This window comes from Schistocerca gregaria, chromosome X (genome assembly GCF_023897955.1).
Source record: "Schistocerca gregaria isolate iqSchGreg1 chromosome X, iqSchGreg1.2, whole genome shotgun sequence".
Taxonomy (NCBI): domain Eukaryota; kingdom Metazoa; phylum Arthropoda; class Insecta; order Orthoptera; family Acrididae; genus Schistocerca; species Schistocerca gregaria.
The window spans coordinates 257,073,035-257,097,481 of NC_064931.1; the positions used below are offsets into that span (position 1 = coordinate 257,073,035).

Here is a 24,447-nt window from a genome sequence, read left to right on the forward strand (position 1 = left end):
CTCTCCCGACACAGCTAGCATGCAACTGGGCTGCAAATTGAAGGCTGCTGCGCAACACCCTAGCCATCTGGTTACCCTCACACTGTTGCATTCCCCATGAGGCTGCCTCATGGTCTGAGGTAAGGACTGAGGTCCTTCCAGCTCCATGCTGCTACCATCAGATGCAGTCGCAGTTCGTGGTTCATCACACTGGCTAAACAATCATCTCCTGCTAGGCTGTCTTCCAGCCCATCACCCTCTGGCCACATGAAGCTGGGACACTGCAATGGCAAGGCTGCTTGCTACCACTAGTCTCTTCAGGATACACTTCCAGCAGGGCACATATGTTCCAGCACGCTGGGTCCATGGTTTAACACCTGTCACCTGATATCCACTTTCTGTAGGAACGTTGCATTATGATTGTTTATGATGACAGTAAAGAACTGGAGACCACATCAGGCTGCCTACATTGTCTTCACCTCCATCCACCACCACCACCACCACCAGAGAACCACTCACCCATTCCATCCATCCCTACACCTTTTACACAAGATAAGAAAGGAGGATGGTCTCTGTAGAAATGACGACAAAAGGTATATGTTGGAAACTTTAATTATATGAAGCAGCAGGATGATACAGCACACATTAAGACACCAGGAAAAAACTTCTGATATCACAGAGAGACCTGTAGTGGGCACAAACTCTGGGGGGAAGGCATAGCTTGGCATATGTGTAACAGATAATCAAAAACATTGAGTGTAGGTGAAGAGATGGGTACAGGAGAGAAAGTCACAGTGAGCTGCATATCATATCATTCAGAAGACTGAAAGGAAAAAAATCTTCATTAGAAAATTGTGTATATCACTGCCATCTGCAGTCTGGAGATTGATTTGATGCAGCTCTCTCTGCTAATCCTTATTGTGGATCCTCTTTACTTGTACATAACTACTGCAGAACTGGGCCTGCTTCTGTTGTCAAGCCTCGGTTCCCTTCTAGAAACTTCTGTTTTCTTCTTGTCTGAACTGTTTGTCATCCACATTTTATGTCTGTTCAAGGTCACACTCCAGACAAATAGCTTCCAAAAAGACTTTCTAAAACACAAGTTTATATTAGACATGGCGTTTATATTTTTCGTAAATGCTTTTCTTGCTGTTGCCACTCTGTATTTTATATGATTTTGTTTAGTATATTATTGGCTATCTTTAGTTAAATTGTTCTGGTAACAGTTACTACTTTCTTCATATTAGTAGAGGCTGGAATTGAATTTGCACTGCAGACACTTGCTGGGTTCATTTCTTGCGCATCTTCTTGATTTGAAGCTTTGTTGTTTATAGCTTTCAGGATATAAGTGCTCATCTTCTCATCATTTATGGTGTTAATGTTGCAGCTGGCAAATCTGAATGTTATTCCAAACTACTCTCTAGCTTCAGTTCCTAGTTATAGAACTCCAAATAAAAATCATTGGTCTGTTCATTTGGTCAACTGAGTGGTTGCCAGCTCTGCGTCTCTGAAGCTCGAGTACAAGAAATAGCTGAGCTGTAAAAATGTATCCTTTCTGTAATTAGACTGACATGTAGCAGCATCCCAGAATATGTCTGGCAACGCAGATCATTGACTTGCTTTGTCGAGTGGCTGAGAATTTTCCTGCTATATTCACTTGCTATTTTCTTTTGTTTGATTGCATATTCTGAATGATTCTCACTTAAGGATATTCCTCCAGTTAGTAAATTTAGATTCTTGAGGGCAGGAAAGTCATCGAAGGAGAAACTACAGCTGATATCGTCCTTTATGTTGCAACTTCTCCATCTTAGCTATCACTGAGGCAGTGAGAGAACACTGTTATCATAGTTGTTTGCTAGGTCAATGGAAACAAGGATACATTGTAAAGTAAAGGTTGTGTTAGCTCTTGGCTCCAATCTTGGTGGAGAACAGACTTTTACCTCTTCCATGACAATTGTGCAAGCAACCAGATCAACAATCAGTGTGGAAATTGTAAGGGAACCTCTCCCTTGTAAGTCTTCTTGCTGCCTTGATTCAGAACAATGTAGAAGTAAAGATGAGAAACTTTCAGAAATGCACACGTCTTAACATTTATGAGGGTCATCCAGAAAGTAAGTTCCGTTTCTATTTCTATCTATGGCAGTGTTACGATCGCAGTTCCAAGCATGTGCGGCAGTTACTCTGACTCAAGGAGAAGACATGTACACCATTTTCAGATTGCTGCAGCCGACATGTGCTGTGTAGTGTGAAATCAGATCTGAGATTCTATTTCTAAATGCAAAGAAAGATAAACCAAAGGAAATTCATCGGCAAATTTGTGGTAATTACAGACAAAATGCTGTGAGTGATTCAATGGTTAGAAGATGGGTCAGACTGTTCAATGAAGTACGTAATCTAGTACACGATGACGAAAAAAAAGTGGACGCCCGACTGTGGTTACTGATGATCTCGTTCACACAATTGCAGAGAAGATTATGCACAACCATAAGTTTACACTTACATCTCTTCTTACACCTAAAATCTGTCCTTGGTGGTCAACACGTCAACGATGATGACGGGCTGAAAGAACATGTTACCACATGGTTGAATTCACGGGTGGCAACCTTCTATGAAGAAGGCATACAAATACTTTTGCCATGCTATGACAAGTGCTGTAAAAATTTCGGAAGCTATGTAGAAAAGTATTTTAACAGTTGTAGATTTTTGTACAATAAATATTTTTTCTGTATCTGTACACGTTTGTTTTATACATCCAAACAGAACATACTTTGTGGACACACCTCGTACATTTTTCTGCTTCTGCTGAGGTAATGTTTAGACGTGTTTATGAGTAAACAAATGTATTGACTAAATTGTGGCACTGAATAATTTATTAACTGGGTTTCGTTATGTGTCTACTCCTATTGCTACATTTTCATACTTTTGTGGTAGTCATGTAATGCTACTTCAGTATAACTGTGTACTGCACATAGACATAAATCAGCGCGTAATATCTTGTTAGTTTGACACTATAGCAGTGCATTTGTGTTATAGACTGTTTTAATTGCATTTTCCTGGTGGTTGTTTAAAAAGGATAGTAGAAGGTTAACATTTGAAGATGCAATATGAAAAGAATAAAGGCACTAAGAGAGGACTTCGAACCAGTTTTTCAAAATCAACAGAGTGTAGGTGGTTGTTGTCTTGCAGTAGCAATACTTGGTGCAGTCTTTTTTGTTGTTTTTCTTATACTGCGATAGTAAGGTGTCTCAGTTGTTAACAAATGTCAGCTTTGATGTACGTACCTCTGGAAGCAGTCTATTATATGGGCTCAATTAATTTCAATATAAGTCAATCAGCAACAAGTCCATGTTACTTCATATACTGGAGTTGGAATGGTTTGGGGTGTTGGATCTTGCTCAGTATCCTGAAGGTCTCATATTTGATTATCACATAAGCCACAAATTTTAACATGCAGCAGAAGAGGTCCTTTATCTCTGGCAAAGCCAAGTAAAAATCTGCAGTCTCCACCATTGTTCAGAATCCCATTTGAACACAATGTCTCCCAATACCAACTGGGTTGATGTCAGTTTGAGTTAAACCATGACGGAGGCAGAAATTGCAGAAAATGCAAACTCTGAAGGTTACTCACACACAAAATTCAGTTTCTCTACCATAATTGAAAAATATGAAATTAACTCATTTTCAAACAGCTGGCTTTGAGAAATTTATTTGTGGCTCTTTAGATCTCGGTTTCTTTCCTTACTATCCAGGTTTTTTTCAAAATTACAGAACAATACCTTGAATGGCTGCAATAATTTACTGGTGGTGTTTGTGATCCTTCAGTATTATTAAAGTTATATATGCATTTTTCTTTGTTATGGTTAAAATACAGTGAGCAGATCATATAAATTAAAGAAAAATGTGATAAGTGTAGGCCATGACCGACCAAAGTTTGTGTCTGTTGACCAATGTTGTGTCAGCTGATCAGTTTATTTATTATTTTTTAACTGCCATTTAAAATAATTGTGTGTGTTAATATTGGGTCCAAATATGCTATTTATGATTACCAGTAATTATTTTAATAAAATGTTGAATTTTATCAGTTAGCTACAGCTGTATGTGTTAACAATAGATTGTACCAGTTTTAGTTGTACATAATAATATATGGGGATTATAAAATAGAAGTGTGCTTAAGTTTGTCATTCTCATTTCATAAAATAGAAAATTTGTATCTCTTTTACTTGAGCTCTCTGGATTTGCTATGAATAAAGTTAATAACCAATGTAACCTGAAATTCAAAGGATTATTTTTCTTCGGTTAAAGTTATATCTATTGATTCAACACAAATCCAGGACGCTGGGTGGTTATTGTATTAATTTTATCTGTAGTGGAAATTGACAGTAATTGCATCACAGCTAGCTTACATTTCTCTTGCATTCAAATCAGTAGTTCAGTTCCTGCATCAACCGTAAGTGTTGAAGGCCAGTGGAGACTACAATTATAATGAAAGCTTCACTTCTGAAAACCATGAGGTATGCATCAGACAAACAGTTGTCACCTCCTTAGCACCTTACAGAGCCAATGCCCAGAAACTGTCATGCCGAAGGTTGGAAAGTGGTTGGACTATGTGGCCTCTTCTCATTCATAATAGAGAGTATTAAGCAGGATTCCACTTGTCTGTCCCACCAACAAATAAGGAGTGTCAGTGCTGGTCCAGCTGGTTGGTGGCTTTCATTTTAGTTATACATTTGACAGTCATATCTACAGGAGAAATTTATCTTGACCATAGTGCAGCTATGAGGATTATATTTAGACAAAACCTGATTTACATCTAGAGATAAAATCATGTAAATACTGACAAAGAATTATGCTTACAGGTTTTCTCTCATCATTGTTGGCACCTTAGAGATTTTCTGATCGACAGTCTCCTTACTCTGATATGATCAATATGACAGGAACTGTAGTTGCTAGCTATTGATGCCCATCATCTGTTTCACAGAATTCCATGTATTCTAATATATCAGAAATGTCTGACTACCACATTTGAAATGTGGCCTCTTAAGCCTTATTCATATCTCCATTCACTGAAACCTCGAAGACTGTGTAGAAGAGCATATGTTTATCATGAAGAGCTTAAAACATTGTGTGAGAAATAAAATCAGTCAGTAAATCCTTTATGAGCTTCACAACATGTCCTATAGAAATGTGCACCTCACATAGTCTGTTATGTTCATAGATGAGTATTTTCCTTCCACATTTTATGTTTGTGGACATTTTTGTTAATTGTTTCTGCTTAAAGTTTGTTTCTTTGTTTGCTCCTGACTTCAGCATGTAATTTTTTTTGTTGCATGTCAGAGTCATTAGGGACACATGTGAATTGACAGTATGTTGGAGGGCACTGTTTTTCCCTGCCCGTTATAGTATAAAAAACGGCAAAGCTCCAAGTTTAGCGTAACAAAAGGTATAGGAGTTTTGCAAATTCTCTCCCAACTATACACTGAAAGCAGTTATAATACTTGTCACAATCTTCACATGCTGTTTTATAAAGACCAATGTGACTGATCATGACTTTGTGCCTTATGGGTCGTTCACCCAAAAAAAGTACTTCATCTGATTCGTGGATTTTTACTTACTTACACACACACACACACACACACACACACACACACACACACACACACACACACAATATTCTTACTGTTAGTGGGGGGATTTGTTTTATTAAAAAATGGTTGGTAAATATACCTGCTGTTATCCTAGCCCAGCCATTTCCCACAGCTAGTCTGTTGGCCTGACGATATTTCTTTTCATTGAAAGTGAAATAGTTGCCGGAGAAGGTGAGTTTGAGTAACTCTCCAGTGCACTGGTTGTTTTTGGCAAGTAAATTATTTTTAATAACTTACAATGTTCATGAAATGTCAGTACTTGAATTTAAATTCACAGCATAGAGGAGAGTGAGAAATGCATTACACCCATTAGTTTTCATGCATACTGTTAACAGTGTGTGAATGCATCTTTAATTGCTTTATGTAAAGCTGATGGATCTGTCTTTCTAACAGATTTTAATTTTGGTACTTAAGAGTTCATCACAATAATTTTGGTCTTTCCCTATTTGTTAAATAAAATGTTATACTGAGTATCTTATTTTTGAGGTTCATCTACATCTACATGATTACTCTGCAATTTACATTTAAGTGCTTCGCAGAGGGTTCATCGAACCACAATCATACTGTCTCTCTACCATTCCACTCCCGAATAGCGCGTGGGAAAAACGAACACATAAACCTTTCTGTTCGAGCTCTGATTTCTCTTATTTTATTTTGATGATCATTCCTACCTCTGTAGGTGACTGAAATTTCGTAAATAGATCTCGCCGCACCGAAAAACGTCTATGCTGTAATGACGTTCATCCCAACTCGCGTATCATATCTGCCACACTCTCTCCCCTATTACGTGATAATACAAAACGAGCTGCCCTTTTTTGCACCCTTTCGATGTCCTCCGTCAACCCCACCTGGTAAGGATCCCACACCGTGCAGCAATATTATAACAGAGGACGAACGAATTTAGTGTAAGCTGTCTCTTTAGTGGACTTGTTGCATCTTCTAAGTGTCCTGCCAATGAAATGCAACCTTTGGCTCGCCTTCCCCACAATATGATCTATGTGGTCTTTCCATCTGAAGTTGTTCGTAATTTTAACACCCAGGTACTTAGTTGAATTGTCAGCCTTGAGAATTGTACTATTTATCGAGTAATCGAATTCCAACGGATTTCTTTTGGAACTCATGTGGATCACCTCACACTTTTCCTTATTTAGCGTCAACTGCCACCTGCCACACCATACAGCAATCTTTTCTAAATCGCTTTGCAACTGATACTGGTCTACCTTACTAGACGGTAAATTACAGCATCATCTGCGAACAACCTAAGAGAACTGCTCAGATGTCACCAAGGTCATTTATATAGATCAGGAACAGCAGAGGTTCCAGGACGCTTCCCTGGGGAACACCTGATATCACTTCAGTTTTACTCGATGATTTGCCGTCTTATTACTACGAACAGCGACCTTCCTGACAGGAAATCACGAATCCAGTCGCACAACTGAGATGATACCCCATAGGCCCACAGCTTGATTAGAAGTTGCTTGTGAGGAACGGTGTCAAAAGCTTTCCGGAAATCTAGAAATACGGAATCAGTTTGAGGTCCCCTGTCAAAAGCGGCCATTACTTCGTGCGAATAAAGAGCTAGCTGCGTTGCACAAGAACGATGTTTTCTGAATCCGTGCTGATTACGTATCAATAGATCGTTACCTTCGAGGTGATTCATAATGTTTGAATACAATATATGCTCCAAAACCCTACTGCAAACTGACGTCAATGATGTAGGTCTGTAGTTCGATGAATTATTCCTACTACCCTACTTAAACACTGGTGCGACCTGCGCAATTTTCCAGTCTGTAGGTACAGATCTGTCGGTGAGCGAGCGGTTGTATATGATTGCTAAGTAGGGAGCTGTTGTATCAGCGTAATCTGAAAGGAACCTAATCGGTATACAATCTGGACCTGAAGACTTGCCCGTATCAAGCAATTTGAGTATCAAGCAATTTGAGTTGCTTCGCAACCCCTAAGGTATCTACTTCTAAGAAACTCATGCTAACAGCTGTTCGTGTTTCAAATTCTGGAATATCCCATTCGTTTTCCCTGGTGAAGGAATTTCGGAAAACTGTGTTCAATAACTCTGCTTTACCGGCACAGTTGTCGGTAACAGTACCATCGACACTGCGCAGAGAAGGTATTGACTGCGTCTTGCCGCTTGTGTACTTCACATACGACCAGAATTTCTTCGGATTTTCGATGTTTTGTTGTGGAACCTATTAAAGGCATCTCGCTTTGAAGTCCGGTCCAAATTTTGCGCGTCTGTAAATTTTAGCCAATCTTCGGGATTTTGCGTTCTTCTGAACTTCGCATACTTTTTCTGTTGCCTCTGCAACAACGTTCGGATCTGTTTCGTGTACCATGGGGGATCAGTTCCATCTCTTACCAATTTATGATGTACGAATTTCTCAATTGCTGTTGCTACTATATCTTTGAATTTGAGCCACATCTCGTCTACATTCGCATAGTCAGTTTGGAAGGAATAGAGATTGTCTCTTAGGAAGGCTTCTAGTGACACTTTATTAGCTTTTTTAAATAAAATTATTTTGCGTTTGTTTCTGGTGCATTTGGTGGAAACGGTATTGAGCCTAGCTACAACGACCTTGTGATCACTAATCCCTGTATCAGTCATGATGCTCTCTATTAGCTCTGGATTGTTTGTGGCTAAGTGGTCAAGTGTGTTTTCGCAACTATTTACAATTCGCGTGGGGTCGTGGTCTATGAAAGTTTCCTTTGGCTACCTAGGTGGCGGTAAAAAAAACGGAAGTGGAGTCCCTGTCATAATTATTCACTCTGGTGATTATTAGTACATATACAAGAGTTTAACTTTTTGTTTCAGTAAGCACACTTTTACAATAAAGATTATCAGGTCACATTCCAGCAGAAACTTTGTTTGCAATTTTGAAGTTGCTGCACGTGTGTTAGTAAATACTCCTGTACAGGAACACCCCCCCCCCCCCCTCCCACCACCAGGAAAAAAAAGGTGCCATTACAAAGATGTTCTTCCAGCAAGTTGTTCTTACAAGCATATATGAAGTAACTGTAAGATTCATTTGACGGAACCCCTTTTCCTATTTGTTAGAAGATATTAGAATCATGCCCAAAGTGCGCTTCAGAGGAAGTAGATATTCAGTGAAACCAGAAATTGCTTCTCTTTCATTTAAGGGAGATTTACAGGCTAACTTCCTAATTTTGGCTTCATTGAATGACATGTGCTTCCCAGGATTTCCTGCTCCATTCTTGGAATCTAAAATCTTTGCACATTCAGGCAAATGATCATCTCCTTGAAGCAAACTCTCTCCAACAGATTCTTTCAGAATTTTATAAAAATCAGATGTATTAATTACAGGACTGTGTTTCATTTTTGTGGAGTTAAATCCTTTTGAACTTAGTGGACTCTTCACTTTGAAGAGAGATACTGTAGTATGGACAAGGGTTTTCAATTCTTCCTTCAAAAATTTGGACTGTGTTTATTACCCTCGTGTGCTTCATACAAGTCAATATTTCTCTCTTGTAAAACCAGACTTAGTTGACTAACTTCTTTGAGAGCATCAAACATGAGGCCCAAATAAAGAATAAACTCACAAGATGTTATTTTTCTCAAAAGACTCTCATAAAGATAGTGATATGTTTCACTCTCGTAATGACCCCTTTTGCCTCTTCACAGTGATGTATGAGGGCTTCAAAGTCTTCCCATTCTGCAGAAATGGTGCTAACACTAGCTGCAAGCCAGGAGTCCTTAAAATCCTGCCAATTTTAAGAAGTTGAAGCTCTAGAGCCGCTGCATAAGCTTGTAGTTTCCAGCATTATTAGGTGAATCATGACAAATCACGTGAAGTTTGTTCAGAAACTCTGGAAGCAGCACACTCCTGTCACACTGTTCACTGTGCCACTAACAGACAATAATTCAAGGCCCTGGTTAGCACAGTTGCAGAATATAGTACTGGGAAACTTATCGTGTATTATCTGTTTCACATCATTATGCGCACCATATAGCACAGGAGTACCATCATAAATTACAGACAATAAATACCCCTTTAAGTAATTTTTCAGTGTGCCCAAAATCTTCAAGATGAATAATTGAAGAATTTAGAATTCCTTTTGCATAGGAAAAACTACACGAATAATCACAATGAGTGGGGATCTGTGGCTTGCTGATTCATCAAGACACTTAGTTTGGGCTTCACCATGTTGTGTGTTAATGTTTTTTCTCATTTCATTTACAATCAAAATTTCTTCACAACTTTGTTATCAGTTTGAAAACTATTTTCTGTTACTTCTTTATTATGAGACAAAGTATTTAAGAAAACTTTCTCCAATATTTTATTTTGCCCATCAGATGTTATTTTTTTGGCATTATGAATGCCCTGCACTCTCCTTGCTATCATGCATCTTTTTTCTCAGTGGCATTAATTGCTGCTTCTGCAACTCTCTAAAATGATTAATTTTACCATTAGCCACTCCACTGAATTTTTCATCCCCATCCATTTATTGGCAGCTATGCCTCAGACATGAGGGGAACAGTGTACAGACCAAGATTTTATTCTTGACATACAGCCACTCATTTCTCTCACTAGAGTCATTTTCTGCAATAGTGTCCAACATTCTGGCCAGTCATAAGAAAGTTTCTTCTCGTAACCATGTGAAGTTCTGCTTCTTCATACTTCCCTGTTTTACTAACTAGTGCAAAGAAAATACACTATGTAATCAAAAGTATCCGGACACCCCCAAAAACATATGTTTTTCATATTAGGTACATTGTGCTGCCACCTTAGTCATTAGACATCATGAGAAAGCAGAATGGGGCACTCTGCAGAACTCACGGGCTTCGAACATGGTCAGGTGATAGGGTGTCACTTGTGTCATACATCTGTATGCAAGATTTCCACACTCCTAAACATCCATAGATCAACTGTTTCGGATGTTATAGTGAAGTGGAAGCGTGAAAGGACACATACAGCACAAAAGCGTGCAGGCAGACCTCGTCTGTTGACTGACAGAGACTGCCAACATTAGAAGAGGGTTGTAATGTGTAATAGGCAGACAACTATCCAGACCATCACACAGGAATTCCAAACTATATCAGGATCCACTGCAAGCACTATGACAGTTTGGCGGGAAGTGAGAAAATTTGGATTTCATAGTTGAGCAGCAGCTCATAAGCCACACATCATGCTGGTAAATGCCAAATGACACCTTGTTTTGGTGTAAGGAGTGTAAACATTGGATGATTGAACAGTGGAAAAACGTTGTGTGGAGTGAGGAATTATGGTACACAATGGGGCGATCCGATGGCAGGATGTGGGTATGGCGAATGTCCAGTGAACATCATCTGCCAGCGTAAACAGTAAAATTCGGAGACAGTGGTGTTATGGTGTGGTTGTTGCACCCCTTGTTTTGTGTGGCACTATCACAACACAGGTTTACATTGATGTTTGAAGCACCTTGCTTCCCACTGTTGCTGAGCAATTCTGGGAAGGTGATTACATCTTTCAACACAATTGAGCACCTGTTCATAATGCACAGCCTGTGGCAGAGTGGTTACACGACTATAACATCCCCGTAAAGGTCTGGCCTGCACAGAGGCCTGACCTGAAACCTATAGAACATCTTAAGGATGGTTTGTAATGCTGACTTCATGCCTGGCCTCACTGACCAACATTGATACCTCTCCTCAGTGCAGCACTCCATAAGGAAAGGGTTGCCATTCCCCAAAAATCCTTCCAGCACCTGATGGAACATATGCCGGCGAGGGTGGAAGCTGTTGTCAAGGCTAAGTGTGGGCCAACACGATATTGAATTTCAACATTACCATTGGGCTGCGCCACGAACTTGAAAGTGATTTTCAGCCAGGTGTCTGGTTACTTTTGATCACAAAGTGTATCTATTTTACTCATTTAGAAAAAATGGTTGAACTGATCTAAGCTAGACTGACTCAATACTGATGTGAGCATATCTGAAATGCTTGCTTGTAACACTGATAAACAATGGAACTGAGTGCAGTTTCTGATGCCAACTTATGAAACAAAAGTGTTTGGTGCCAATTCAAACTGAAAATTTAATTTTCAAAGACACTGAGTCTGCCAGGATATTTATAATGCATGGTGTTCTAAATAATTTGAACTCCTTTTAAAAAGCTAGAAAATAGATGCCGGTACTATGTTACACCGGAAAAAAAGTGATGCTCCTGCATAAATGTACAAAATAGGACTCAATTTTTTAAAAATTTTTTTGTAGTAGCTGTGTGTTAATTTTGTCTAGATTTTTTAAGAGTGATCATTATCGAACCATTATCTACAGTATGTTCATCTCGGTTTAATTGTGTGGTTTATGTGGTAAAATTAATTTCATCGGCTTCAAATAAGAAAACATTTTCTATCCGTGTGAGATTCCACATACTACAAAAATTATATGTGCTGTTAAGTGAGAATGTGGTCTTTAACAAATGTTAATTTCTTTTTTCTTTGCAGGTAGCAAAACACCAAAAAGAGATATATCAACGCAGAAAATGCCAAAAAATAAGATCTTACCACAGTCGGCTGGGTCATTACGGAAAGGAAAACTACAGTCTGTGAAAAGTTGTGTTAAAGAGTATCTGAACTCTACCCAGCCTCCACTGTTTTCAAATGTGAGAAATAGAAATGGTTATGGAATACATCAGAAAGTATTACGTTCCCCAATGAATGCGAAGAAGGTATCTAATGTATGAACTTGTCAGTTTTCAGTCTTGATTCAGTTTACAGTAAATGCTAGATGAATTGTATCTTATTCACGAATAGGTTCCTGTACATCCTTGTATGTTCAAAATTTGCTTTACATACATACATACATACATACATAGCAAAGATAACACTTTCTTGCATCAGAAAGCAATTCATGAATGCCTGTAGCTGTGTATTAATACCTGACAAGAAATATGAGCATTATTACTGCACCTGCCCCTCTCCCAATCTCTTTGTGCGTTTGTACATTAACTGAAAGAGTGAGTTGAATGTTCATGCCTTCTTCATGTCAGTATTGAATATGATTAGCTTTTATAAAGGCCTATTTGTGACTTCTGTAAGAAATACTTTTTGATGATTTATACAAATGTATGCAGTTAACCACCCCACCTAGCAAAGGGGTTTTTGCAAAAAGTGGAAAAGCCCAGAACTCTAGTGCGTCTTTATTGAGGATGGTTCTCTCTCTCTCTCTCTCTCTCTCTCTCTCTCTGTCTCTCTCTCTCTCTCTCTCTCTCTCTCTCTCTCTCTCTCTCTCTCTCACACACACACACACACACACACACACACACACACACACACACACTGGGTGGTGGTCAAAGCTGTTTCACAAAGGAGTGAAAATGCTGTTAGGCTGTTGTCAATATGCCCAACTGTTTAAGGAAATGTCTACAATCGGCTCTAGAGTGGAGAATTGACTTCTCTGCAAGAAACATTTTTTTTTCCTCAATGAGGAGTTACCCAGAACTTCTAAGTATTTTAATTTAACAAGTTAGAATATTTCGTTGCCTTAATAGATTTACAGAAGATAGGCAAAATAATGTGAACAGTTATAATAACAGGATGGTGGTAAGAGTAGTGCACAGTTCGCATTTGCATTCAGAGGCCGAGGCTGACGCGCATTGAAAGACCTATCAGAGCTCCAAAGAGTGCAGATTGTGGGGACCTGATGAGCTGGAGCATCAGTAAACATGACAGCCAACTTATTGAATGTTTCAAGAGCGACTGTTTCAACAGTCATGGCGGCCTACAAAAAATATCGAAAGACTTCATCGTGTATACACAATAGTGGGCACAAATCAAAACTAAATGACAGATATCGTCGTACACTAACACGAATTGTGTCAAAACAATACAAATCTACGGCAGCTAAAGTGACTGCAGAGATCAATACCTATCTTCGAGACCCCCTATCTATCGACACTGTCCAACGAGAACTCCATAAAGCGAATATTCATGGACAAGCTGCTATACCATACCATTAGTGACAACAAACAATGCAAAGAAGTATATAACATGGTGTCAGGTGCATAAATCCTGGATGGCTGTTTGGTAGAAACCAGTCATATGGTCGGACAAGTCAACATTTTCGTTATTTCCAGCATGTGTTCAGTTTATGTGTGGTGAATGCCAAAATAAACCTGCAATCGTGATTGCTCGATTCCAACAGTTCAGCATGGAGTGGAAGTGTGGTGGTGCGGGCATTCATTTCATGGTATTCTGATTTTCCCATAATTACTGTCAAAAGCTGTGTTACAGTCAACAATTATGTGAACATTTTAGGTGATCAGGTGCACCCCATGATTCAAATGTTCCCCAAAAATGATGCCATATTTCAGGACGATAATGCACCCATTCACGCAGCCAGGACAGTACAATCGTGGTATGAGGAGCATGTAACCGAACTGCATAGTATTCCCTGGCCAGCACAGTCTCCTGACTTGAACATTATGGATCCCTTGTGGCTGGTATTGGAGCGCAGACTGTGGAGTAGATTTCTGCCTCCATCATCACTACAGGAGTTAAAAGAGGTTCTGATCGAAGAGTGACAACATTCCACTGGAGACTATATGATCATTATATGTTGGTATTCTAAGAGGATTCGGAGCTGAATTATGGGCAAATGGGGGTCCAATCCCTTATTAATAAACCACTCCCCTGTGTCCTCATCCATTATTTCTAATGTTGTGGTCAGGCCTTCTGCAGTACATAATTGTGTGTATTATGTTTTATGTAAGTTGAGCTTCCCCCCCCATGAACCATGGACCTTGCCGTTGGTGGGGAGGCTTGCGTGCCTCAGCGATACAGATGGCCGTACCGTAGGTGCAACCACAACGGAGGGGTATCTGTTGAGAGGCCAGACAAACGTGTGGTTCCTGAAGAGGGGCAGCAGCCTTTTCAGTAGTTGCAGGGGCAACAGTCTGGATGATTGACTGATCTGGCCTTGCAACATTAACCAAAACGGCCTTGCTGTGCTGGTACTGCGAACGGCTGAAAGCAAGGGGAAACTACAGCCGTAATTTTTCCCGAGGACATGCAGCTTTACTGTATGATTAAATGATGATGGCATCCTCTTGGGTAAAATATTCCGGAGGTAAAATAGTCCCCCATTCGGATCTCCGGGCGGGGACTACTCAGGAGGATGTCGTTATCAGGAGAAAGAAAACTGGCGTTCCACGGATCGGAGCGTGGAATGTCAGATCCCTTAATCGGGCAGGTAGGTTAGAAAATTTAAAAAGGGAAATGGATAGGTTAAAGTTAGATATAGTGGGAATTAGTGAAGTTCGGTGGCAGGAGGAACAAGACTTCTGGTCAGGTGACTACAGGGTTATAAACACAAAATCAAATAGGGGTAATGCAGGAGTAGGTTTAATTATGAATAGGAAAATAGGAATGCGGGTAAGCTACTACAAACAGCAAAGTGAACGCATTATTGTGGCCAAGATAGATACGAAGCCCACACCTACTACAGTAGTACAAGTTTATATGCCAACTAGCTCTGCAGATGATGAAGAAATTGAAGAAATGTATGATGAAATAAAAGAAATTATTCAGATAGTGAAGGGAGACGAAAATTTAATAGTAATGGGTGACTGGAATTCGAGTGTAGGAAAAGGGAGAGAAGGAAACATAGTAGGTGAATATGGATTGGGGCTAAGAAATGAAAGAGGAAGCCGCCTAGTAGAATTTTGCACAGAGCACAACTTAATCATAGCTAACACTTGGTTTAAGAATCATGAAAGAAGGTTGTATACGTGGAAGAACCCTGGAGATACTAAAAGGTATCAGATAGATTATATAATGGTAAGACAGAGATTTAGGAACCAGGTTTTAAGTTGTAAGACATTTCCAGGGGCAGATGTGGACTCTGACCACAATCTATTGGTTATGACCTGTAGATTAAAACTGAAGAAACTGCAAAAATGTGAGAAATTAAAGAGATGGGACCTGGATAAACTGAAAGAACCAGAGGTTGTACAGAGTTTCAGAGAGAGCATAAGGGAACAATTGACAGGAATAGGGGAAAGAAATACAGTAGAAGAAGAATGGGTAGCTCTGAGGGATGTAGTAGTGAAGGCAGCAGAGGATAAAGTAGGTACAAAGACGAGGGCTGCTAGAAATCCTTGGGTAACAGAAGAAATATTGAATTTAATTGATGAAAGGAGAAAATATAAAAATGCAGTAAATGAAGCAGGCAAAAAGGAATACAAACGTCTCAAAAATGAGATCGACAGGAAGTGCAAAATGGCTAAACAGGGATGGCTAGAGGACAAATGTAAGGATGTAGAAGCTTATCTCACTAGGGGTAAGATAGATACTGCCTACAGGAAAATTAAAGAGACCTTTGGAGAGAAGAGAACCACGTGTATGAATATCAAGAGCTCAGATGGCAGCCCAGTTCTAAGCAAAGAAGGGAAGGCAGAAAGGTGGAAGGAGTATATAGAAGGTTTATACAAGGGCGATGTACTTGAGGACAATATTATGGAAATAGAAGAGGATGTAGATGAAGACGAAATGGGAGATACAATATTGCGTGAAGAGTTTGACAGAGCACTGAAAGACCTGAGTCGAAACAAGGCCCCCGGAGTAGACAACATCCCATTAGAACTACTGACGGCCTTGGGAGAGCCAGTCATGACAAAACTCTACCAGCTGGTGAGCAAGATGTATGAGACAGGCGAAATACCCTCAGACTTCAAGAAGAATATAATAATTCCAATCCCAAAGAAAGCAGGTGCTGACAGATGTGAAAATTACCGAACTATCAGTTTAATAAGCCATGGCTGCAAAATACTAATGCGAATTCTTTACAGACGAATGGAAAAACTGGTAGATGCAGACCTCGGGGAGGATCAGTTTGGATTCCGTCGAAATGTTGGAACACGTGAGGCAATACTGACCTTACGACTTATCTTAGAAGAAAGATTAAGAAAAGGCAAACCTACGTTTCTAGCATTTGTAGACTTAGAGAAAGCTTTTGACAATGTTGACTGGAATACTCTTTTTCAAATTCTAAAGGTGGCAGGGGTAAAATACAGGGAGCGAAAGGCTATTTATAATTTGTACAGAAACCAGATGGCAGTTATAAGAGTCGAGGGGCATGAAAGGGAAGCAGTGGTTGGGAAAGGAGTGAGACAGGGTTGTAGCCTCTCCCCAATGTTATTCAATCTGTATATTGAGCAAGCAGTAAAGGAAACAAAAGAAAAATTTGGAGTAGGTATTAAAATTCATGGAGACGAAGTAAAAACTTTGAGGTTCGCCGATGACATTGTAATTCTGTCAGAGACGGCAAAGGACTTGGAAGAGCAGTTGAACGGAATGGACAGTGTCTTGAAAGGAGGATATAAGATGAACATTAACAAAAGCAAAACGAGGATAATGGAATGTAGTCAAATTAAATCGGGTGATGCTGAGGGAATTAGATTAGGAAATGAGACACTTAAAGTAGTAAAGGAGTTTTGCTATTTAGGAAGTAAAATAACTGATGATGGTCGAAGTAGAGAGGATATAAAATGTAGACTGGCAATGGCAAGGAAAGCGTTTCTGAAGAAGAGAAATTTGTTAACATCAAATATAGATTTATGTATCAGGAAGTCGTTTCTGAAAGTATTTGTTTGGAGTGTAGCCATGTATGGAAGTGAAACATGGACGATAACTAGTTTGGACAAGAAGAGAATAGAAGCTTTTGAAATGTGGTGCTACAGAAGAATACTGAAGATAAGGTGGATAGATCACGTAACTAATGAGGAGGTATTGAATAGGATTGGGGAGAAGAGAAGTTTGTGGCACAACTTGACTAGAAGAAGGGATCAGTTGTTAGGACATGTTTTGAGGCATCAAGGGATCACAAATTTAGCATTGGAGGGCAGCGTGGAGGGTAAAAATCGTAGAGGGAGACCGAGAGATGAGTACACTAAGCAGATTCAGAAGGATGTAGGTTGCAGTAGGTACTGGGAGATGAAGCAGCTTGCACAGGATAGAGTAGCATGGAGAGCTGCATCAAACCAGTCTCAGGACTGAAGACAACAACAACAACAACAACAACAAGTTGAGCTTACATTTTCAGGTGTTGATGTCTCTCTTCTAGGATTGATTGTAATACTAGCATTGTGAGCAGTGTGTACCCAATATTTTTCCCTACTGTGCACCTGCAGTAATTATTCCCCATTATGAATGTACTTGTACCATTGTTTACACTCCCTGGGTTTCTTACTGTGACACTGTGCACCATTTTAGGCAGGTAGGATGAAAACCAGTTACAGCAAGATCTCTGATAGTGTAATATTTTAGCTTCTGTAGGAGAATAATGTGATTTGCGCAATCAAATGCTTGTGACAATCATAGAAAATACTGATTAACAATATTTTCTCATTTATATTTTGTATAATCTGACTGGTGAAAACCGCATGTTGTGTAGAGGCCCTTTTGAAATAGAAAGTGAGACTAAGTATATTATTGTGGGAGAGGTGTGTTATAGTTCGTGCATGCAGTTTCCAGCACCTTCAAGGAGGTGGTAAGGAATGAGGTTGGTCAATGGTATACTAATATCTGTCTTACTAACTTCCTTTTGAAGAGGTCTGACAATAGTATATTTCAAACAATCTGGAAATGTTCCTTGCAATGCACTGAATACATTGCATGTATTTGAAGTACAGGATTTTAGTACTATGTTTCAGAGATTGTCAATTCCATTAGAGTTGTTGGTTTTGAGAGAGTTAATAACAGTTGTAATTTTTATGGCAGGGCAGAGCTTGGAGTAATTTTGATTTACCTGTATGTATGAGGCATTGCTTCCTGCATCTATTCTAATGTTTTATCCGATGGACAACCCATGGTGATACTTTAAGCTGCTTCAAGGAAGTGATTATTAAATATTTTGCTTATGTGACTGCAGTCATTTATTATTTGGCCTCCTCCTTTAATAACAAAGCCCTCACATTGCTTAACAGCTTTCTTGGTTTCTGTTTTAACTATTGCTGATATAGATTTAATTTTATTATCTCAATTATTAATTTTAGATATTTACAAAGATGTTTAGATTTTGTAGTCACTTTCCTAACGGCAGTACAGTATTTTGTAGAATTTCCTTTTCCATGACCATTATACTTTTTTCCCTTCTGTAATCCAATACTTATTTTAATACCTAATTAGTGCCAGGATGTATGACAAGGATGCAGTCATTCTCAATCTGTACATCAAAGAAGCAATGATGGAAATTAAAATTGAGGTTAGGAGTGGGATTAAAATTTAGGGTAAAAGAGTATCAGTAATAAGATTTGTTGATGATGTTTCTATCCTAGGTCAAAGTCTGGAAGCATAGAAGACATACTGAATGGAATGAACAGTCTATTGACATAGTATATGAAATGTGAGTAAACCAAAGAAAGATGAAAATAATGAGGAGTGGCAGAAATGAGATTAGTGAGAAACTCGCCATCAAAATTTGGGACCACGAAGTAGACAAAGTCAAGGAGTTCTGCTATCTTTGAAGCAAAGTGATATGTGTCAGATAAAACATGCACGACATAAAAGGCACACTAGCACAGGCAGAGGGCGCTCCTGACCAAAATAAGTCTACTAATTTGAGGAAGAAAATTCTAAGGAAAAGTGTCTGGAACACAGCCTTGCACAAAAGGAATCGTGAACTGTCGGGAAACCAGAAAAGAAGAGAACCAAACCATTTCAGATGTAATGGTATAGGACAACGCTGAAAATTAGGTGAGCTAACAAGAGAAAGGCTATTTACAATTTGTACAGAAAGGAGATGGCAGTTACAAGAGTTGAGGGACATGAAAGGGAAGCAGTGGTTGGGAAAGGAGTGAGACAGGGTTGTAACCTCTCCCCAATGCTATTCAATCTGCATATTGAGCAAGCAGTAAAGGAAACAAAAGAAAAGTTTGGTGTAGGTATTAAAATCCATGGAGAAGAAATAAAAACTTTGAGGTTCGCCGATGACATCGTAATTCTGTCAGAGACACCAAAGGACTTGGAAGAGCAGTTGAACAGAATGGATACTGTCTTGAAAGCATTTAGCATTGGAGGGCAGCGTGGAGGGTAAAAATCGTAGAGGGAGACCGAGAGATCAGTACACTAAGCAGATTCAGAAGGATGTGGGTTGCAGTGGGTACTGGGAGATGAAGAAGCTTGCACAGGATAGAGTAGCATGGAGAGCTGCATCAAACAAGTCTCAGGACTGAAGACCACAACAACAACAACAACAACAACAACAACAACAACAACAAGATAAGAAATGGGGAGTATCTTTGCAGAAATACTGAAGAGACATATGTGGAAAACATGGAGAGGAAGGAGATAAAGGATGGTAGGACATACGTTAAGATGTTAGGGAACAACTTCACTGGAACTTGAGCGAGCTATAGAGGATACAAAATGTAGAAGAAGACAGAGATTGCAACATATCCAACAAATACACTCCTGGAAATGGAAAAAAGAACACATTGACACCGGTGTGTCAGACCCACCATACTTGCTCCGGACACTGCGAGAGGACTGTACAAGCAATGATCACACGCACGGCACAGTGGACACACCAGGAACCGTGGTGTTGGCCGTCGAATGGTGGTAGCTGCGCAGCATTTGTGCACCGCCACCGTCAGTGTCAGCCAGTTTGCCGTGGCATACGGAGCTCCATCGCAGTCTTTAACACTGGTAGCATGCCGTGACAGCGTGGACGTGAACCGTATGTGCAGTTGACGGACTTTGAGCGAAGGCGTATAGTGGGTATGCGGGAGGCCGGGTGGACGTACCGCCGAATTGCTCAACACATGGGGCGTGAGGTCTCCACAGTACATCGATGTTGTCGCCAGTGGTCGGCGGAAGGTGCACGTGCCTGTCGACCTGGTACCGGACCGCAGCGATGCACGGATGCACGCCAAGACTGTAGGACCCTACGCAGTGCCGTAGGGGACCGCACCGCCACTTCCCAGCAAATTAGGGACACTGTTGCTCCTGGGGTATCGGTGAGGACCATTCGCAACCGTCTCCATGAAGCTGGGCTACGGTCCCGCACACCATTAGGCCGTCTTCCGCTCACACCCCAACATCGTGCAGCCCGCCTCCAGTGGTGTCGCGACAGGCGTGAATGGAGGGACGAATGGAGACGTGTCGTCTTCAGCGATGAGAGTCACTTCTGCCTTGGTGCCAATGATGATCGTATGCGTGTTTGGTGCCGTGCAGGTGAGCGCCACAATCAGGACTGCATACGACCGAGGCACACAGGGCCAACACCCGGCATCATGGTGTGGGGAGCGATCTCCTACACTGGCCGTACACCTCTGGTGATCGTCGAGGGGACACTGAATAGTGCACGGTACATCCAAACCGTCATCGAACCCATCGTTCTACCATTCCTAGACCGGCAAGGGAACTTGCTGTTCCAACAGGACAATGCACGTCCGCATGTATCCCGTGCCACCCAACGTGCTCTAGAAGGTGTAAGTCAACTACCCTGGCCAACAAGATCTCCGGATCTGTCCCCCATTGAGCATGTTTGGGACTGGATGAAGCGTCGTCTCACGCGGTCTGCACGTCCAGCACGAACGCTGGTCCAGCTGAGGCGCCAGGTGGAAATGGCATGGCAAGCCGTTCCACAGGACAACATCCAGCATCTCTACAATCGTCTCCATGGGAGAATAGCAGCCTCCATTGCTGCGAAAGGTGGATATACACTGTACTAGTGCCGACATTGTGCATGCTCTGTTGCCTGTGTCTATGTGCCTGTGGTTCTGTCAGTGTGATCATGTGATGTATGTGACCCCAGGAATGTGTCAATAAAGTTTCCCTTTCCTGGGACAATGAATTCACGGTGTTCTTATTTCAATTTCCAGGAGTGTAGTTCAGAATGTTGTGTTTAAGTGCTGTTCTGATACTCTGAGGTGGAGAGTTTTGCACAGGGGAGGAAGTCTTGGTTTGCTGCATCAAACAAGTTGGAGGACTGATGACTCAAAATAGAAAAGATTAGTCCTATAATTTACTTTCTTGAGAAATTGATGTTTGGTGTTCGGGGAAGAAAGGTCAGTATTTTACACAGCGATAGTATAAGTAATCCTGAACAAAAAATGTTACATGGACATAGGTCCACAAATGCTTCGTGAGGGAGGTATGGGTATTGAAAGGAACTTTAATTCTGCAAAATTGATGTGAACACCATGAACGTATAAGAAATACAACTGGGCGGTAACGTGATTTTCTTGAAAACAATGTTACAGGGAATTACAACTATGTTACACATTTTACATAATGTTTATTTACTTTGCATTTAGTAATTAATGCATTACAACATGTATTCAGTTGAAAAAGATATAATACTTATCGTACAGATTTACAGTTCACAGAACAGGTTCGAATATCCTACCATGAACGTCAATGCAATTTTGCACTCTAGCGACAACATGTTGTTTTGCTTGTTCAATTACCTGTGGTTGGTTCCTAATCAATTCAGCAGTGTCCATGATGTGACCAAGCAGTTCATCTTGTGTATTTACCTTCACTTTGTGCACCCCATCAACAGAAATCTAAAGGTGTAAGGTCAGGTGATCTTGGAGGCCAGTTAATAGCACAGCCATGGCCAATCCAGCGATTAGGATAGTTGCAGTTGCGACAGTCCCTCACACGTAAGGTAACATGTGGAGGGGCACCATCATGTTGAAAGTACATTCCAGTTCACTTGGCTAAAGGAACCTCTTCCAATAGTTCCACAAATGAATTTTCCAAAAATGGGCAGGTACCTCTCTCCCATCAATTACTGACTGATAATATATGGGCCTATTAAAAGGTTACCAATCATGCCGCACCAAACATTTATGGTAAAACAAACTTGGAAGTAGCTATTCACTGAAGCATGTGTATTTTTCCATGACCATCAATAATAATTGCATGTGTTGTTCATTCCTGGGCTTTGTTAGTGAATAGTATATATGAAAGCAAATGACGACTCTCAATTAGAGAGTGACAGAATTGAAATTGTTGGGCATTGTCGCCAATGTGGAGATTTTGGACACGCTGTATGTGAAATGGATACAGGTTTTCTGCTGGTAATATTTCCCGTACACATGTCTGTGAGGAAATTCATACGCAGTGTCACTCTTTGTATGCTCGTACTGAGACTTTGCTCAACACTTGATATAATTTCTTCCTGTTCTGGCAAAGTTTGTTGACGTGCACACTTGGAAGAAAAATCTCTACTTGGAAGAGAGCCTGTTGCACGCAAAGTGATAAACACTTTGGTAAACACCCTGCAATCAGGTAATCATCTAGTCGGAAAGTGCCTTTTTCTTTTATTTGAATCTTACAGAAAATTAATATCAAAATCTGCACAAAATGTAAATAATTTTGAATTAAAGGCGTTGTTGTCAATAGCCCCCCTCAGAATGAAAGAGAACGTGCTAATCCTTCTCCAGGCTAAGGTAAAATAACACACACACACACACACACACACACACACACACACACACACACACACGTCTTTGCCCTACATGGTGCACACATGTCTTTGCCCTACATGGTGCCAGCTGGACAAACAATGCCACTGCTGCATTTTGGCAGGTAGATTAGGTTGTGGTGGGGTAGTAGTGTCAGGTGATGTGGATATAGGAAGGGAGACAGGGAGAGGGAGTGTGGGTGACTGCCTAGCAACTCAGAAGGAGGCAGCCGGTTTGCTGGCTAGGAATGAGGGAGGGAATGATGGCAGGTACATGGACTGGGCATATGATGTGAGGTTGTCAGAGCCGGTTCTAAAGGTGACATGGGGATGTGAATTGGAAGGGGACGATAGGACTGAAGGAAGGGAAACTATTGGGTGGAGGATGTGGGACAGTAGGTTACTGGAGACAGAGGCCTTGACAGCCATCCAAATCCTTACCTCCATCGCCAACTTCTCTTAACTATACAGATGAGAGTTACTCTTATAACATGTCCTACACTCTCATAGTTGTTCTGGCCTCAATCTCCCGTAACCCACTGTCCCTGTACCCTGCACCCAACAGTTTCCTCTTCCTCTGTCCTATCACCCCCCTCCCAGTTCCTGTCCCAACATAACCTTCAGCTTGTGCCACTCCCCACTAGCTCCGACAACCATGCATCACATGTCCAGTCCATTTACCTGCCACTTCACCCTGCCACATTCCTAACCAGCAAACTGGATGCTTCCCTCTGAGCTGTTAGCCACTCAATCCCAGTCCCAATCCCTCTCCCTGCCTCCCACCGCACACTATCTATACATACCTCACCAGACACTATCCCACATCAACCTACTTTTATAATTATTTTAAACTAGCTCAAAAAAAGATTTCTCAAAAAGCTAGCAAGTTTTTCCCCTCCTTGATGACTCACCACTTCCACTTTTTGTTGAGTGGTCTCCTTTAGTCCAAAAGTATGTACATTCTACCAGAACTTTCCACAACACAAAATCTCACAGATCACCATTTGTTTTGTCTTACTAGGTGGCACAATAATTACTCAGATATTTCCTAAGAATATTTGATCGTGTGTATCTCTATATTTCAATAATTATAAATGACTTTTCCTGAAACAACAATCCGTAAATGCTGCTTCCGGTGGTCGATCTAAGCAGGAACAAGTGGTTTCAATAGATTTTAACTTACTGTTATTCCTAAATATCTTCAACATTTCACGGCCCTGTCAGTAACTGTATAAATATTAATTTTAATAATGAACAGCCTCAGTTGCACCGTTTACCTAGAAATTTACCTAGGTTTCAGCTGGGATAACCCAAACTTCTTTAGAATAACAGTATCTATCATTTGTCCATAGTGGACATCCTCAAGCTAAAGCTACAAATCCATAAATTATCGTTA

At 40.5% G+C, this 24,447-nt stretch overlaps 1 protein-coding gene across 2 annotated transcripts in view; it reads left to right on the forward strand.

The window, feature by feature from the left end:
* The window catches only part of LOC126297612 (uncharacterized), a 229,024-nt gene that overhangs the window by 158,738 nt on the left and 45,839 nt on the right, over positions 1–24,447 (forward strand). For both annotated transcript variants that reach the window (XM_049988617.1, XM_049988618.1), the window contains one exon: positions 12,083–12,306. In XM_049988617.1, coding sequence (XP_049844574.1) covers positions 12,083–12,306 — 224 coding nt within the window. The remainder of the gene's footprint in view (positions 1–12,082; positions 12,307–24,447) is intronic.